The following is a 16,246-nucleotide window of genomic DNA, read 5'->3' as shown; positions in this document are numbered from 1 at the left end:
TATCTTTGGTTGAAATTGTTTCCTCTGAATAAAAGTTTACTCTAGACATTTTAATCTCTCTATAGAAACATTAAACTTCCTCATGTGTACCACCCGGAACTATAAAAATATCAATGAGGCTTTGACTGCAGGTTACTCAAGCTGCAATTCTAAAGAGATTTAGGCACGTAGCTACACATGCCCAGAGACTTCTTGGTGCTTCTTGTTGGAGGACATTTTCTGAAGATTCTTGATCATTGTCTCATTGTGCAAGTTCCCATCTTCTGACGAAGAGACCATACTATACACACATGGGTTTCATCTCATTGTAGTCTCAAAACAACTGTGAGATGTGGGTTAGATTGGGAAATAATGAATGGTCTGTGTTTCCCTGTAAATTTTATAAAAGTTTAGTTACTTGGTCCCAAGGTCTTCTTAGCTGAACCCTGCTCTGGTTTACCAGTATGTTATTGAGTTGAGGAACATATGTGGATTTTCTTAAGCACATAATAATTTAGGTGTCCCAGGAGAAACCATTGCAAAGAACAACTAAATATTATGTTTTCTATCTCTTGAAGGTATCTGACTGAATCCTATGGCAGTGGACAAGATATTGATGAAAGAATTGTAGAAGGTACTGTCTACCTAGTTTTTTGTTTCATATGAATAAGTAAGTGAGTAAGTAAGTAAGTAGAGGAATACCATGAGCACCATCCTTTAGTTTATGGGCATTTTCAGCGGCAACATCCTGGAAAATGTGATTTTTATGCCCACTTATTTACCAAGATACTCAAGATCCCATCCAGGCCTTATCAAATCTATGTAAATAAAGGATTACTTTTATTCATGCTCTTTCAATCTTTAACTTTATGGTATCTGTATGAGCAGAATATGTTCTTCATTGCTGTCTTTAAAAATCTTTTTTTTTTTTTGGCTAGACACTATAGCTAAGAGAAGGGGAACTTGTATCATTAGTGTTGTTCCGTAGACTATTTAGTGCAAGAGGCAGTATAATATTTTCCACAGCAAATCACTGAAGTAAATGAGAGTTGTGTTGTAAAATGAGTACAGTGAGCCAGGTTGTAACTAGAGGGTTAAAGAAAAGATCTGGCATCAACTTATGGAAAGAATTGTTCAGAGACTCATGGAAATATTTCTCTAAAAAAATGAGGTTACATTCCCCTTTCCTCCTTCCTTTTGCTAGGCTCTTTCCTTATAGACTTTACAAACTCAGGACTGTGCTGCTGCCTTCATCACAACTTCTGTAGATATCAGCATGGAGCTCTCAGAGAGCCAGTTTGGCATAATTATTTGAGCATTGGACTCTGACTCTGGAGAACAAGATTCAAATCCCCACTTGGCCATAAAAACACACCAGGTGACATTGGACAAGTCATACACTTTTTGCTTCAGAAAACCCTGTGATAGGTTCTCCTTAGGGTTGCCATACATCAGAAATGATTTGAAGACACACAACAACCAGATAGATCTCAGTAGGGTTAGGCTTCACAAAGAGCACCTGCTAGAATGCAGGAACTTAAAGGACAGGCCTCCTGCTGCAAGGAAGCTGAGAAGTCTGTAGCCGACAGTGAGGTCCCACTTCACGAAAGTGCTGTTCAGTGCATATGAACAGGGTTTACATCAAGGACAGTGCTTCCACATGTGCTCTTGTAAAGTAACCTATTGCCTTTCTGGCCAGTGAAAACCTCAACTGAGCAGTTCTATTGCTGCTTTATGTGCTTGATAACTAGTATCAAATTCAGAGCAGTGCTTCCTTCTTTAAGAGATAATGGAATAATTGAGAATGATGTTGCTTAATTACAGCCGAACATACAAATATTCCATATCCGTGTCAACTCAGAAAGTGGCTGCCAGTTGGACACAGTGTCTGAGGCTTCATTCCTTAACACTGGTACCTGTAGGTATTTTTTTGTTGTTAGTGGGTGAAGCTTTAAAAGAAATATCTTAACCTGGGGCAGCTGCTACTACACACTTGCACTGGTTTTTGTTTCCACTCTGCAGTTGTTGAGCACATCTTAACATGCATGTACGCAGTGTGGCTGCATTGCTACAGCAAAAAAGACTTACACACAAAGCCCCATTGTAGCCGTGTAACACTCCTCCCAAATGATTTTCCTGTGAACATTGTGTCTTTGTTGTGAGTCTGGTATACATTTTCTTGACGAACTGGATAAATTAAATAGGTCATGCATCAGCTCAAATTGTTCTGACTGTTACAAACTAGCAATGACAAGAATAAAAAAAATCAAGGAAGCACAAAAGTTGTTGAGAGTTTAATCAGTTGCCATTTTTGCTCTTCTCAGGCCCCTTCCATACAGCTGAATAAAATGTACATTATCTGCTTTGAACTAGAATATATGGCAGTGTGGACTCAGATAACCCAGTTCAAAGCAGATATTGTGGGATTTTCTGTCTTGATATTCTGGGATATAGGGCTGTGTGGAAGGGCCCAAAGATACTCTGTTTTCAAAATCACTTTATTTGAAATTTCTTTCTAATCCAACTTTTTTTTATAAAAAAAAGGTCTTTAAGATATACTTATAACTAAATGTTTCTAAATGTCTTGCTTTGAAGGAAAAGTCCAGTTTTAAGAGGTCCTTAAAATATACTTAGAACTAAATGTTTTTAAATGTCTTGCTTCGAGAAAAAGTCCAGTTTTAAATGTGGAATTAGCAAAAACATGATAAGACAGTTTTGTTAATGGTAAGAGGCTGAGTAAATAGAGCCACAATTGACAACAAAACCTAAACCTCCACTCAACCACCATGTTAAATGCCAAAGGCTGGAACATCCTGATTTCCAAAAGCCTCTAATTTGACTGCTTTTGGAAACAGAATGCTGACCTGGCTAGTTTATAGTCTGACCCAGCAAGCCAAATGCTGTGAACATTATGCAGTCCCGATAGCTTTGCTAATGATGCCATTGTCTGCTTACCCTGATTATGTGCTCTCTGTTTGCACTGAGTGGAAGTGTCTTTGCTCATTGGGATGCTACAACAGGTGAATGTGACTACATGCTCAAGCTTATTAATGTTGTTTTTGATGGTCCATATGGGATGCTATTATTGAAGAGTGTGGTGGTTGCTAGCCAGTGATGTGGCAGATCAGCTGTGTCCACATCTTCTGGGCACCACTCCAGGCATCTGCTTGTTACAAGGCTGGCAGCCATGTCTGTATTCCTAGCTGCACCATTAGTTCAGGGCTGTTGTCTTCCTTTTTGCTCCACCGGTTGCTTTGATCCGGGGGGTCGCCAGAGCAATTAGGAAGCTTGGTGCATTCTGCTCACAAGGAGACAATGTATGTGCTTGGATAAGCATGAGGTGGGCATATTAAACAGGTTGCTGCACTTGGAAGTTATTATTCCTGCCTGAAAACAGCTTTTTTGGGCACACCTGACATTACTAACTCACATATTGGCTGTATTCTGTGGGTCAGAAAAGACATCTAGCTGCTTTTTTCCTTGAGTTTTTGCTTCAATTATGTATTCAGAAGCAGGTCTTGGGAGAGGGATTTGTTGTTTAACTGTATTTACATATAAACGAGTGAGAGTTGAAGTAACCTCTAAGAATTCCCTAATTTATTAATTCAAGAAATGTCAATAGTTGTGTTAATGAAATGCAGATATCCCCAGCCAGATATTCTCTAGGTATACTGGACCGCATTGTCCATTATCACCAACCTTGGAAATTGTGGGAGTTATACTTCAGTACATCTGGAGAGAGCTGACTTGGGGAAGGCAATGCAATTCATGTGTAAATATTTTATAAGGGAAATATTCATTACAACAGCTGTTAGTTGTTATTATGATATATAAGTAGACATTTTAACTTTGTGGAAGAATTGTTAGTAAAACTATGGCCGGAAGCCAAACAACTAAATTGATTGTGCTTGCCAAATGGAATTCCTTTACTCCTTCCATCAAAATATCAGTCCTTAATTGTATAACTCTTATTACTTTCTCAATACCCAGTTGAATTTTCTTTCAGTTTGAGAAGAGATACGTGGTTTGACATGGACATTTGATGTACTTGAATCCCAAGCTAAATGGCTATGTGATAATAATATTTTTCCAGATGATGTGGGAAAATTACAGGTTGAATCCAGGGTTTCCTCCTGCCAGGGGAGCATGATCCGAACAAACTTCTTCTCATTGAATGCCGGGTGAGAAAAAGTAGCAGAGATGGCCTTAGACAATGTTCTCCTCTTGCAACTCACCCAATGCCACACTCTTTCGCACAATTCCCCCATCCTTTGTAACAAGATGACACTGCTCTAGTGTTATCCCACAGAGGTTTTGGGGGATTGCAAGAGAAGGGAGAATAGGTTAAAGTCATTGTCCCTCATTTTCACATTCAACCGGAGTATTTCAAAAATACTCCGGTGGATTAGCAGCTATTCTTGGACAGTAGGGACTCCTCCATTTTTGGGGAGGAAAATTCTGGATTCAACCATTTTCTCTTTTTTCTCTGTGCTTCCCAGTACTAAACAATGTGAGTTGTTTTCTTCTGCCCCCCCCCCCCAGGTATTTTTTTTATTAAGCTTGCTTTGCTTTCCTTTCTCCTTAACAGCCAACCCACTTCTAGAAGCATTTGGCAATGCGAAGACTGTTCGTAACAACAATAGTAGCCGCTTTGGAAAATTTGTAGAAATCCATTTCAATGAAAAGGTATCCGTACTTATTTGTTTATGTCTTTCTGGAATTCAACTTGAGAAATCTTTGCCTTTCAGCCTGGACATTTCTACTTTCTCTCTCCTCTTCCTTGGCATTGGGTTGCAACTTATCATTAACCATGTCAAGAGGTGCTGCTGGGAATTGTAGGCCAAAACATTTGGTGGGCCCCAGATTCCCCAACCCTGTGTCAGATAGTATTCCAGGCTCAAATGCAAATTGAATGTGACTGTTTGCTACCATTTTAAATGCAAGGTCCTTCTGGTGTGAGAGAATTGGCCATCTGCAAGGATGTTGCTCAGGGGACATCCGGATGTTTTGGTGTTTTATCATCTTTGTGGGAGCCTTCTCTCATGCCCCAACAATGGGGAGCTGGAGCTGATAGAAGGAGCTCAACTTGCAACTTGCAGTTTCTCAAGTCGCTCCTGGCACACACACACACACACACACACACACAAAACAACCATTCTTAAATTTTGTAAGTAATGATTTGCATGATTTCTACTCCCATTAAAACAGCAACAAGGATTGAGCACTTAGTTCCTTTAAAGCTCAGACTGGAGCCCAGTGTGGATTCACTATCAATTGAAATGGTGTTTTACCAACCACATGGCACACAGTCCTGTTCCCATATATTCAAAAACACTGTGTTCAACAGAACTTGCTTCCTGTTAAACCTGCCTCCTATTGTAGCTCCAGCAGTTCATCTGTGGGATAGCACTAGAGCAGTGTCAACATTTTTGGCCAAGTTGGATTTTTGGCTGCTTCTCAAAAACTGCTCCACAACAATGTTTAGCTGAATCACACTCTCTTTTTTTCTAGTTTTGTTTATATCTATGAGGCCACATAAAAAAAAAAAAACAGACACACAATTATATCCATACATGTGGTTCTCCCTTTGATAAAATGCCTTGTTTTTCTTTCTTATAGAATTCAGTTGTTGGTGGATTTGTATCACATTATCTGCTAGAGAAATCCAGGATCTGTGTCCAAGGCAAAGAAGAACGAAATTATCATATTTTCTATCGGCTGTGTGCTGGAGCCCCTGAAGATATAAGAGAAAAACTGTATTTAAGTTCACCAGATAATTTTAGGGTGAGTTTATTTAATATATTTTGGATATCAGTATTTCCCCAAAGTGGGACTCAATGTGGATCTCGTTTCCCATTATTTTTTGAAAATCCTTTAAAAAGTTTGGATCCTGTCATGTGTAAAGTAGGTCAACTGAAATAATTACATCTAGGTGTACTTTTGGGCACAAACTATAAAGTTATAAAACTGGGAAGTCATGCTACTCCTCTATTGTGCCTTGGTCAGACCACACCTGGAATACCGTGTCCAATTCAGGACACCGCAATTTAAGGGAGATGTTGACAAGCTGGAATGTGTCCAGAGGAGGGTGACTAATATGATCAAGGGTCTGGAGAACAAGCCCTACGAGGAGTGGCTTAAAGAGCTGGGCATGTTTAGCCTGCAGAAGGCTGAGAGGAGACATGATGATCATGTATAAATATGTGCGGAGAAGTCATAGTGAGGAGGGAGCAGGCTTGTTTTCTGCTGCTTGAAGACTAGGACGCGGACGAATGGCTTCAAATTACAGGAAAGGAATTTCCACCTGAACATTAGGAAGAACTTCCTAACAGTGAGAGCTGTTCAGCAGTGCAACTCTCTGCACCGGAGTGTGATGGAGGCTTTTAAACAGAGGCTGGGTGGCCATCTGTTGGGGCTGCTTTGAATGTGATTTTCCTGCTTCTTGGCGGGGACTGGATGGCCCAAGAAGTCTCTTCCAACTCTATGATTCTATATACTAATTTTGATTTTGAACCAACTGTTTGAATCTTCATATGCCAGCTTCGTCTTATAATCGAGCTTAATCAATCAGAATACTTAACAGAAATCAGGAATTCATTTATTTTGTATCTCACAGTTTTGCGGTCTGCCACAAAGTAATGAAATAAGAATAAAACTAAAATACATGAAAACCCAACCAATATTTTTTTAGGTTTTTCAGAGTTTGGGAAAATAGTATCCTTTTTGAAAGCAGAATAATACTGCAAATTCTACTTCTGAGTATTAATGTATAGTATTGCTCTAAATGTGGCTATTGACAGCAGAGGGTGAAAGCTGAGCATGTGAGCATGAGAAAGACTAGAGAGATTTTGTCACAATAAACAATAGCTTATTGTGGTTTCCAAACGCAGCCACTGAGATTTATGCGTACTTCAGAATCTTTTAAGTATCTTTACTTTGCATGTCATTCAGCTGTTGAATCGCTTTAGTGTTAACTGTATGCATTAAATTGTGATGGAAAAAATTCTATGACACATCTTGAAATTATTTCTTGTCCTTCTCCAATTCATTTCTCTCACACAGAACTGTTTTCTGCATCTAAGTTTTAAAATCATTTGGCTATAGTTTTTGATTCTCAAGTAGGCTTTTCTAGATTCACATGTGTAAGAAACATTTTGTTCAATCCGTATTATTTAGGGAAACAATTGTTTTGTAATATGTGTGCAGTGGGTGTGCAGTGGATATGGAAGGCTGACTGTAGAAATACAATGTTGGCCTTTAAAATAGTCAAATAAATAAAGAAATATACAAGCAACATTTTCAAACTGAATATTTAATAGAGTACAAATTAAATCACAAGCCAGACTTCGGGGCAAATATTACTGTGTTTTATTTCTACTGCAAGGTAATTAAGAAGGGAACTAACATTTTGTATTATCTTCTATAGTTCTTGCACTTCATCTCTCATTGTCTACTTCTGTTCCAACAGTATTTAAATCGTGGATGCACCCAATATTTTGCTACCAAAGAAACCGATAAGCAAATTTTGCAGAATCGCAAAAGTCCAGAGGTATGAAATCTCTGCCATTTTTTTTTGCTTTTACTGAAAAATACTGTGCTGTGCAGTATATCCAGTCTGGATCTAAAATTAGTTTCACCCAATACTTTGACTTGTCTTTATATGTGAATTGTCTTGGAAAGTGCTGTTTAGAAAGAGTAGCAGAATCTCACTACTACTATTTTACCAAATAAATGATCAACACTGACAAAAATTGGTATCATCCACCTGATCGTCAGGTATGAATGACCACAGATCCTCATATGTGACAGGGACATGCATTCTGGTGAGTCTAGGATATTTTGGCCAGGAGTTGTATCTGTACCTTTCCTGAACAAACTGGATCTGACTACTATTTATATGGATGAATTTGGTAAGAATCTACCCCCCCCCCCCCCTCGGGTATCTGGAGTGACTTGAGAAATTGCGAGTCGCTTCTGGTATGAGAGAATTAGCCATCTGCAAGGACATTGCCCAAGGGACACCAAAATGTTTTACCATCTTGTTGGAGGCTTCTCTCATGTCTATACATGGGAAGCTGGAGCTGACAGATGGGAACTCACCCTGCTCCCTGGATTTGAACCGCCGACTTTTCGGTCAACAGTCCTGCCAGCACAAGGGTTTAACCCATTTCACCACCAGAGATTCTATTCTCTAGAATATATCCATATACTCTAGGGTGCGTATGGATATATTCTAGAGCAGTGTTTCTCAACCTGGGGGTCGGGACCCCTGAGGGGGTCGCGAGGGGGTGTCAGAGGGGTCGCCAAAGACCATAAGAAAACACAGTATTTTCTGATGGTCATGGGGATTCCATGTGGGAAGTTTGAGCCAATTCTATTGTTGGTGGAGTTCAGAATGTTCTTTGATTGTAATGAACTATAAATCCCAGCAACTACAACTCCCAAATGTCAAGATCTATTTTCCCCGGACTCCACCAGTGTTCACATTTGGGCATATTGAGTATTCATGCCAAGTTTGGTCCAGATCCACCATTGCATGAGTCCACAGTGCTCTCTGGATATAGGTGAACTACAACTCCCAAACTCAAGGTCAATGCCCATCAAACCCTTCCAATGTTTTCCATTGGTCATGGGAGCCAGGTTTGGTTCAAATCCATCGCTGATGGAGTTCAGAATGCTCTTTGATTATAAGTGAACTATAAATCCTAGCAACTACAACTCCCAAATTACAAAATCAATCCTCGCCCAACCCCACTAGCATTCACATTTGGGTGTATTGGGTATTTGTGCCCAGTTTGGTCCAGTGAATGAAAATGCATCCTGCATATCAGATATTTACATTATGATTTATAACAGTAGTAAAATGACTGTTATGAAGTAGCAATGAAAACAATGTTGTGGTTGGGGGTCACCACAACATGGGGGACTGTATTAAGGGGTTACGCCATTAGGAAGGTTGAGAACCACTGTTATAGAGAAAAGCAGACCTGCAATTGTAATTGACTTTAGATTCTTATCTGGTCCCTTTCATGGTATACAAGTATACATAGCACTTTGATTGTCATGGATGCAGTCTATACTATCTTGTCATGTGTAGTTTGATAAGCTACTAGAGCTCTGTGACTACAAATATCAAGATTCCTTAGGTAGTTAAAAATTCCTCCTCAAACTGCAAAATCCCACAATTCCATAGGATGGAGATATGAAAGTTAAATACTCCTAAGATACTGTTTAAAGTATGGTGTGATTGCAGTATTCTTTAACTGGATACTTACCTTCACTAATCCTATCTTGAAAACCATATTCATCACTATAGAGATGTAAGAGCTTTTTTGCTTCCTTCTGAACATTCAAGTGGGTAAAAAGTGCATAATGCCATGAATCACTTTGTTTGAGCCAGAATGGATATGGCTGGAAACTCTCCATGAACCCCAGATACATTCATATGATAATGTTAAACCTGTGAATGCGGTGGCTTCTAATTTAATTACGATGGAAAGGCATGTGAAACTCATGAACTGTGCCCAGGTAGACTTTTTGTATCAGTCACCCCCTTCTGCAGAAACACTGGTTTAGATGTTATAGTAATAAACTGGAAAAGTATATAAATGTATTTTTACAATTGTATGATGAGAGAATGCTTTGCATGATCAATATTTTCCTTTCACGCCACTTTCTGGAGTCTCTTGTCCCACCCGAAGCCTCGTCATAGGGAAGGAGGGGGCTCTACCAAACTTTGTGTGTGTGTGTTGGATTCACCCAATGCAGTGAAAGAGAGTGGGTGTTACCTAAATTTAGCTATATCAAATGGCTTTCTGCATTTCCAGTGTCAGATACAATCCATCGTGGTGTCTTTATGGCCTGATGTTTTTAAAACTCTACCTGGGCAGGAGGTCTTACAAAAAAAAATCAGCAAAAAAAGTTGCTAAGCTTAGTATGCAACTTGGAACTGATTTGCAAGAATATTACTTCCCTTTTCTAAGCTGATATTATGCTTTCTGGCATCAACCCAGTCCACTACAGAGATAATTTTCTTTGTTTTTCTAATGTTGATCCTCATTGAACATATTTCATAATAGGAAATGGAGTAACCTATTAATGCTTACATTATTTTTGTCCTTTCCCCCTCAGGAAGATGAGGTGATCACTTTGGATAATTTGATTTTTTTTTTACTTTTATCAAATTGCTATGTGATGTGAATTTTTCAGATGCATGTTAGCACCTCTGTTTTTAGATTTCTTAGAATAGTGTTGGTCCCTTGTCTGGGATTAAACTAGATCAACTGTGTGTCCAATTCTATCTAATTTCCAATCTTAAACAGCTTTTTTCATAATTAAAATTATATTGTGCATGTTTTTTTCTCCTTGCATGTAGAGTACCCATTTTGCTGTTTGGTTTATTTCTTTTCGATCTCTGGGTTGTTAGTGGTGTGTGGTGCTAAAGCTCAAACAGCTGAACATCCAAAACTAGACTTGTATGAAATACTCTCTGGTGAAATGCATTCATTATCCAAGTAAAGTGAGCATCAGGTTATATACTTCTGTACTAGTAGTACTGTTTATTTTGGGCAAAATTTTACAATTCCACCCTTCACTTGTGATCTGCAAACAATTCGGAAATAATTCTAACCTGTTTTTGCTGTGGCACACAAAAACAAAATGATAACACAAAATGACAATCAAATACTCAGAAGCATGCATTTTTGTTTTCATTGTTTTAACAATTTAATGGTGTCAAAATGAGGAAGAACTTTAGATCACAGAAGAAGCATATACTCTGTATGAAGACAGTCTTGGAGTCAATCCATGGCCTCTCCTGATAAACTGAAAATAATTTCTTTCAAAAGGAGCCTTTTCCAGTCCATGTAGGGAATAACATAAAATAATATAGACCCAGGTGTAATACTGACTTCTGTGTTATATCCACTACTTGTTCCTTCATTGATTACTGTTTAAGTGGCAGCTGTTTGGGTGCTTTCTGTTGGTTTAATTTGTAGATGTTAATTTTGACCTGGCTCTAGGATTACAAGTAATATTTGATCATGTTGCAATGCTATGTAGCCAAGTCAGAAAAAATGAGCTATTTCCAAGTGAACACTATTTCCCCGGTTTGTGGCCTCCTTCAACCTTTCCTGAAAGGGAGCAGACTTCTCACATAATCCCTTCTCATTTGGACTTTGCTTTGACACCTTGCTCCAGTTGTTTCTGTTCTAAATTCTAAATTGATGTTCTTCTCTGCATGTGTTTCTCCACACTCATCTAATTTTGTCCATCTCCATCCTGTTTTCTTGCTTCCTTTGTTTTGCTATAACATGACCCCTCAACATCGTATATGTGCATATGTGTGTCTACAGAGTGTTTCTTTTCTTTCTTTAGAAGTGTTCATTTGTTTACTTTGGATCTGTGTTCACAAATGGAAGGGTTTCCATAGTTTTAAGAAGGCTTATCTGTTTTTTTTCTTGTAGTGCCTGAAATTTGGCTCTCTGAAGGATCCTCTGCTGGATGACCATGGAGACTTCAACAGAATGTGCACTGCAATGAAGAAGATTGGTTTAGATGATGAAGAGAAACTGGATCTCTTCCGAGTAGTAGCTGGTGTCCTTCACCTTGGAAACATTAACTTTGAAGAAGCTGGCAGCACATCTGGTTAGCTTTGTTACTGCTATTCAACATCTTTATCAGTGACTTGGATGATGCAATAAAAAGCATGCTTATCAGATTTGCAGATGACAACAAATCTGGAAGGATAGCTAATACCACAAACAAGATGAGAATCTAAAAATTTTCTTAACAAATTAAAAAACTGGTCTAACAGAAGCTAACAGAATGAATTTCAGCAGGGTACTATGCTTAGGATGAGTCACATCTGGCTTGACAGTAGTATGTGTTAGAGCAGTGGTTCTCAACCTCTGAGTCTCCAGGAATTTTGGCCTACAACTTCCAGAAATCCCAGTCAGTTTACCAGCTGTTAGGATTTCGGGGAGTTGAAGGCCAAAACATCAGGGGACCCACAAGTTGAGAACCACTGTGTTAGAGAGATCTAGGAATCTTAGTAGATCTCATACCAAACATGAGCCAACACCATGCTGTGGCAGTTATTCTGCTTTGGTCAGATCAAGGTCTGGAATATTGTGTCCAGTTTTGACCACCATATGTCAAGAAGTATATTGACATGAAGGAATGTGTCCAGAGAAGGGTGACCAAAAAGTTTGGAAGCCAAAGTTTGGAAGCCAAGCCCTGTGAGGAGTGGCTTAGGGAGTTGGGTATGTTTAACTTGGAGATAAAAAAGGCTAAGAGGGGACATGATGCAACCACAGAGACTAGGGGCCCATCTATGCGGTCAACTAAATCTGGGTCTAGTTCAAAGAATGCTCCTTTGGATTGACCTGATTTTTTGAAAGTTTACACCTCTCTGCTCCCAAATTCCAGCAGAGTTAGGGAATCCCGACTGTCCACTGGATGCCTGCAAAATGTGGAGAGAGGAGGTGGTTGGGTGGGTGGGGGGAAGTGATCAATGTGTCCTTTTCAAATGGGTACCTTTGCTGACATTGACAAAGGCATCTGTCAAGGCCCAGAAGATTTCTGGAGCTCCATGGCTGCCACTGCAGCGACAGACTATGCAAAATATAAGTGCAATACACTTTCCTTTATCACAGAGCACAGGGAAAAGAGATGGCACTTATGTGAATAGTGGGACCAGTTCAGAGTTAGCTCCTGCTCAGCTGTCCACACCAACCCTGAAGAGTGGGGTTCTTCCAAAGCTTCAAGTAAAGTCTGGATCATTCCCTTATGTCTGCTAATGCAGACTAAAACCAGTGGAGGCCAGAAGTCTCTGGATGACACCTGAATTCAGGGTTTGTGACCTGTGCAGCTAAGGCCCTAAGACACGGAGCAACATTCACACTACAGAAGAGATTCCACAACCATTTGAAAAAGTTTTTTTTTATGAAGGTCAAAGCTATTTGACAGTAGAATATGGAGTCTCATTCTTCCCGAGCGATCATAAGCAGTAGGTGTTAACAGAGGCCAAATAAACTGAGAAAAACATCACATGTATTCTCCAATTGAGACTTGCAATGTTGATGAAAGGCCAGGCATCTGTGAATACTATCTCAATGGGTTACTTTACACATTAATGTTTTAGTCCATACACGTTACAGTACACTATGTACCTCAAGTGAATTTAGTAATGGACAAGAAGACAGGTCAACCTGATGAGTTAAAGGGTTTTGTCCTCTTAAAGACACAAGGAACCGATTAGGATGTCATGAGAACATGGCATGAACAATTTTCTATGTGAACAATTGTGAACAATTTTCTATGTATTGTTCCTGTCGTGATTCTCTGTTTTATTCCAGTAATAAAGTGGATCACAGTACAAAAAAGAACTATTAAATCCTCGCAGCAAATGCATGCCTGCATGAACCAGTGCCTTGAAATCATACCTTTGTCAGTTTTGGGAAGCTGGAAGAAAAATAACAAAGGGTTATGTGATTACTGCATTAACAAATGGCCTGACATTCTTAGGCTGCTTTGATAACATTGTTATGCTGACACGTTAGTGGTAAGGTGGGTTAAGGGTTGGGCTAGGGCTGTAGGAGAGTGGATTTTGAATTCCTGCTCAACTATGGACACCCACTGGGCGATCATGGGCATACTTTCTTAGAGAACAGCAGTGACCAACCTCTGAATAATCCTTGCCAAGCAAGCACTGTAATAGATTCACTAATAAGCTGGAGTCAGCTTGAAGGCCCAGGACAACAACAGTGATGTTGATCCACACTGCCCATGTTTCTTCTGAGAAGCTTGGAACAGGAGACATGTAGATTTCAGGCAGCTAACTGGAATATAGTCCAGTGTTATCTGTTTTGGTTCTATCTAGTCAGAGCTCCCTGGTGGCACAGCAGGTTAAATAGGTGAGCTGCTGAACTTGCTGGCCAAATTGTCAGTGGTTCAAATCCAGGGAGTGAGCTCCTGCTGTTAGCCCAGCTCCTGCCAACCTAGTAGTTCAAAAACATGCAAATGTGAGTAGATCAATAGATACCGCTTCTGCGGGAAGGTAATGGCGCTCCATGCAGTCATGCTGGCCACATGACCTAGGAGGTGTCTATGGACAATGCTGACTCTTCAGCTTAGAAATAGAGATGAGCACCCCCCCCCCCCGAGTCGGACACAACTAGACTTAATATCAAGGGGAAACCTTTACTTGTACTCAGGGTTTCACGTAGAGTTATTTTCTGATACTTGCCATATCCTTGTTTTGAAGTGGAGATGCTAGCAATCCTCTGCACACAGAGCAAACACTCTAAAAGTAGACCGTGAGCCTTCCCATACTTTCCCAAAGCTCTGCAGTGCTGTAATAATTTACCAGTAACTCAATTATGTGCCTCAGTTCTGAGCATCAAGCTGGGTAAAAATAGATATAGTATCAATGGTAACAATGATGATGATGGAGATAACAGCATCATGTAAACTTTGGTAAATATCTGCATCCTTGAGGTTAGGAGGGTAAAATAAATTCTATTAGTAGCTCCTTCAAACTTAAAAGGATTCAAAATTAAATAATGTAAAAGGATTTCTTGTTATCTCACATGCAACAAAATCTGTATTTAGAAATACAGTACAAACCCTGTATCCATGGGGGATACGTTCCAAGACACCTGATCCCCATAGGTACCTGAAACCATGGATAATAGCAAACCCTATATGTTAACTATACTTGGGCTGGAAACATACCAAAGAATAGCACTGGAGGACCTAGAGAGGCCCACAAACACTTCTAGAAGGGAATTTTTTGGAGCATGGGTAAGGGAGACTATAGATACTCACTCCATTGATACTGTATGTTTATCTGGGATTCTGTGTCACTTATTCAAGCTTTTTGAAATAGTTTTACTACAAAGAGTTATGAAAAGATGGTAGTTATCAGCCAGTTACCAGTTGTTTGCTGTAACAAAACCTTTTTTTTAGTTTGGCTTTTGATGTAATTTTATCTGTTCCTTTTCTTCACATCAGGAGGATGCACTCTGAAGAATAAATCTAGCCAGTCCCTCGAATACTGTGCAGAACTGCTTGGCCTGGACCAGGAAGACCTGCGGGTTAGTTTAACCTCCAGAGTCATGTTGACAACAGCAGGGGGCGCCAAAGGAACAGTGATCAAGTAAGTTGCTCAGAAGAGCGGATTAAAACCGCCAATTCCTCTCTCACATCTCCCAAGTTTGTCATGCTGGTTTTTTTCCCTCTCCAAGCGGAGGTTGTAAATATTGACTATAAAACTCTGTCTTTGAGCTATTTTGAGATGTCTAACTTGCATCTGTTTGTGAAGAAATGGAAATATAGGATCACTTTGCTTTTTTTTTTTAGTACTTTGTTCTGCAAGATAAATGGCACTTTCCTTAGAGTAATAAAACATCTGCCACTATATCAAATTTATTTTGCTTCCCTTTCATCCTAATCTGCAAGGGAAAATGTATCTATATAATAACAGCAAGGAAGGAAAAATTGCCTGATGGTTTCGTTAATGATTAAGCTGTCAGATGTTAGCAAGAGAAGTGAAAATGCCCTGCAGCAGGTCTCAGCACAGTTTGAGCCCATATTCGTAGAACAATAATTGCTTAAAAGCTAAGAGTACGCACGATGTTCGTACAAAGCGTACAATCTCCATGTCTCATTGGAAGATTGTACAGACGGAAGTGGAAAAGTCCCAACAGTCTCTCCGTTGTTTAGCGCTACCGTCTTATCTGTTTGAAGTACAATCCTTCTTCTGGGTGGTGGAGGAAAGAATAACAATTTGCATCAAGATTGAAAGCTGATGAATATATGGCTTAGTTTTTGTTGTGTGCCTTCAAGACATTTCCTACTGTCAGCAACCCTGTCAGTATTTAAACTGCTACACCACACTGGCTCTATGAATATTTTAAACTAATCTATTTTTTTTTTTTGGAATTGTATGTGTTTTAAGGCATTGAATAATTGCCTCTATGTAAGCTGCCATGAGTCCCCTTCAGGGTAGAGAAAGGCAGGGTATAAGCAGAGCAAATAAATAAATAATACAGAAGGGTGTCATCACTTGGAAGCTCTTGGAATAAAAGCACGTTCACAGCTTTATTTCGGTCTTACCATAAGGAAAGTCAGGTGCCCTGTCACACATGCTGACGGCAGACTACTCCGCCCCCAGGGAGATAGGGACTTTTTTCTCCCGACAACAGTTGGGCCTGATGGTGCAGATCCGCTCCCATAAACAAAATGGAGTGGTCCCAGCCATCTC

At 39.6% G+C, this 16,246-nt stretch overlaps 1 protein-coding gene across 3 annotated transcripts in view; it reads left to right on the top strand.

Annotated features, from left to right (window-relative positions):
* Positions 1–16,246, top strand: part of MYO6 (myosin VI) — a 157,653-nt gene that overhangs the window by 71,291 nt on the left and 70,116 nt on the right. For all 3 annotated transcript variants that reach the window (XM_060752937.2, XM_060752936.2, XM_060752938.2), the window contains exons 7-12: positions 558–613; positions 4,568–4,665; positions 5,599–5,763; positions 7,448–7,528; positions 11,445–11,625; positions 14,995–15,139. In XM_060752937.2, coding sequence (XP_060608920.2) covers positions 558–613; positions 4,568–4,665; positions 5,599–5,763; positions 7,448–7,528; positions 11,445–11,625; positions 14,995–15,139 — 726 coding nt within the window. The remainder of the gene's footprint in view (positions 1–557; positions 614–4,567; positions 4,666–5,598; positions 5,764–7,447; positions 7,529–11,444; positions 11,626–14,994; positions 15,140–16,246) is intronic.

Source organism: Anolis sagrei, chromosome 1 (genome assembly GCF_037176765.1).
Source record: "Anolis sagrei isolate rAnoSag1 chromosome 1, rAnoSag1.mat, whole genome shotgun sequence".
Taxonomy (NCBI): Eukaryota; Metazoa; Chordata; class Lepidosauria; order Squamata; family Dactyloidae; genus Anolis; species Anolis sagrei.
Note: the sequence above shows the minus strand (reverse complement) of the source record. Positions and strands in the feature narration are given on the sequence as shown.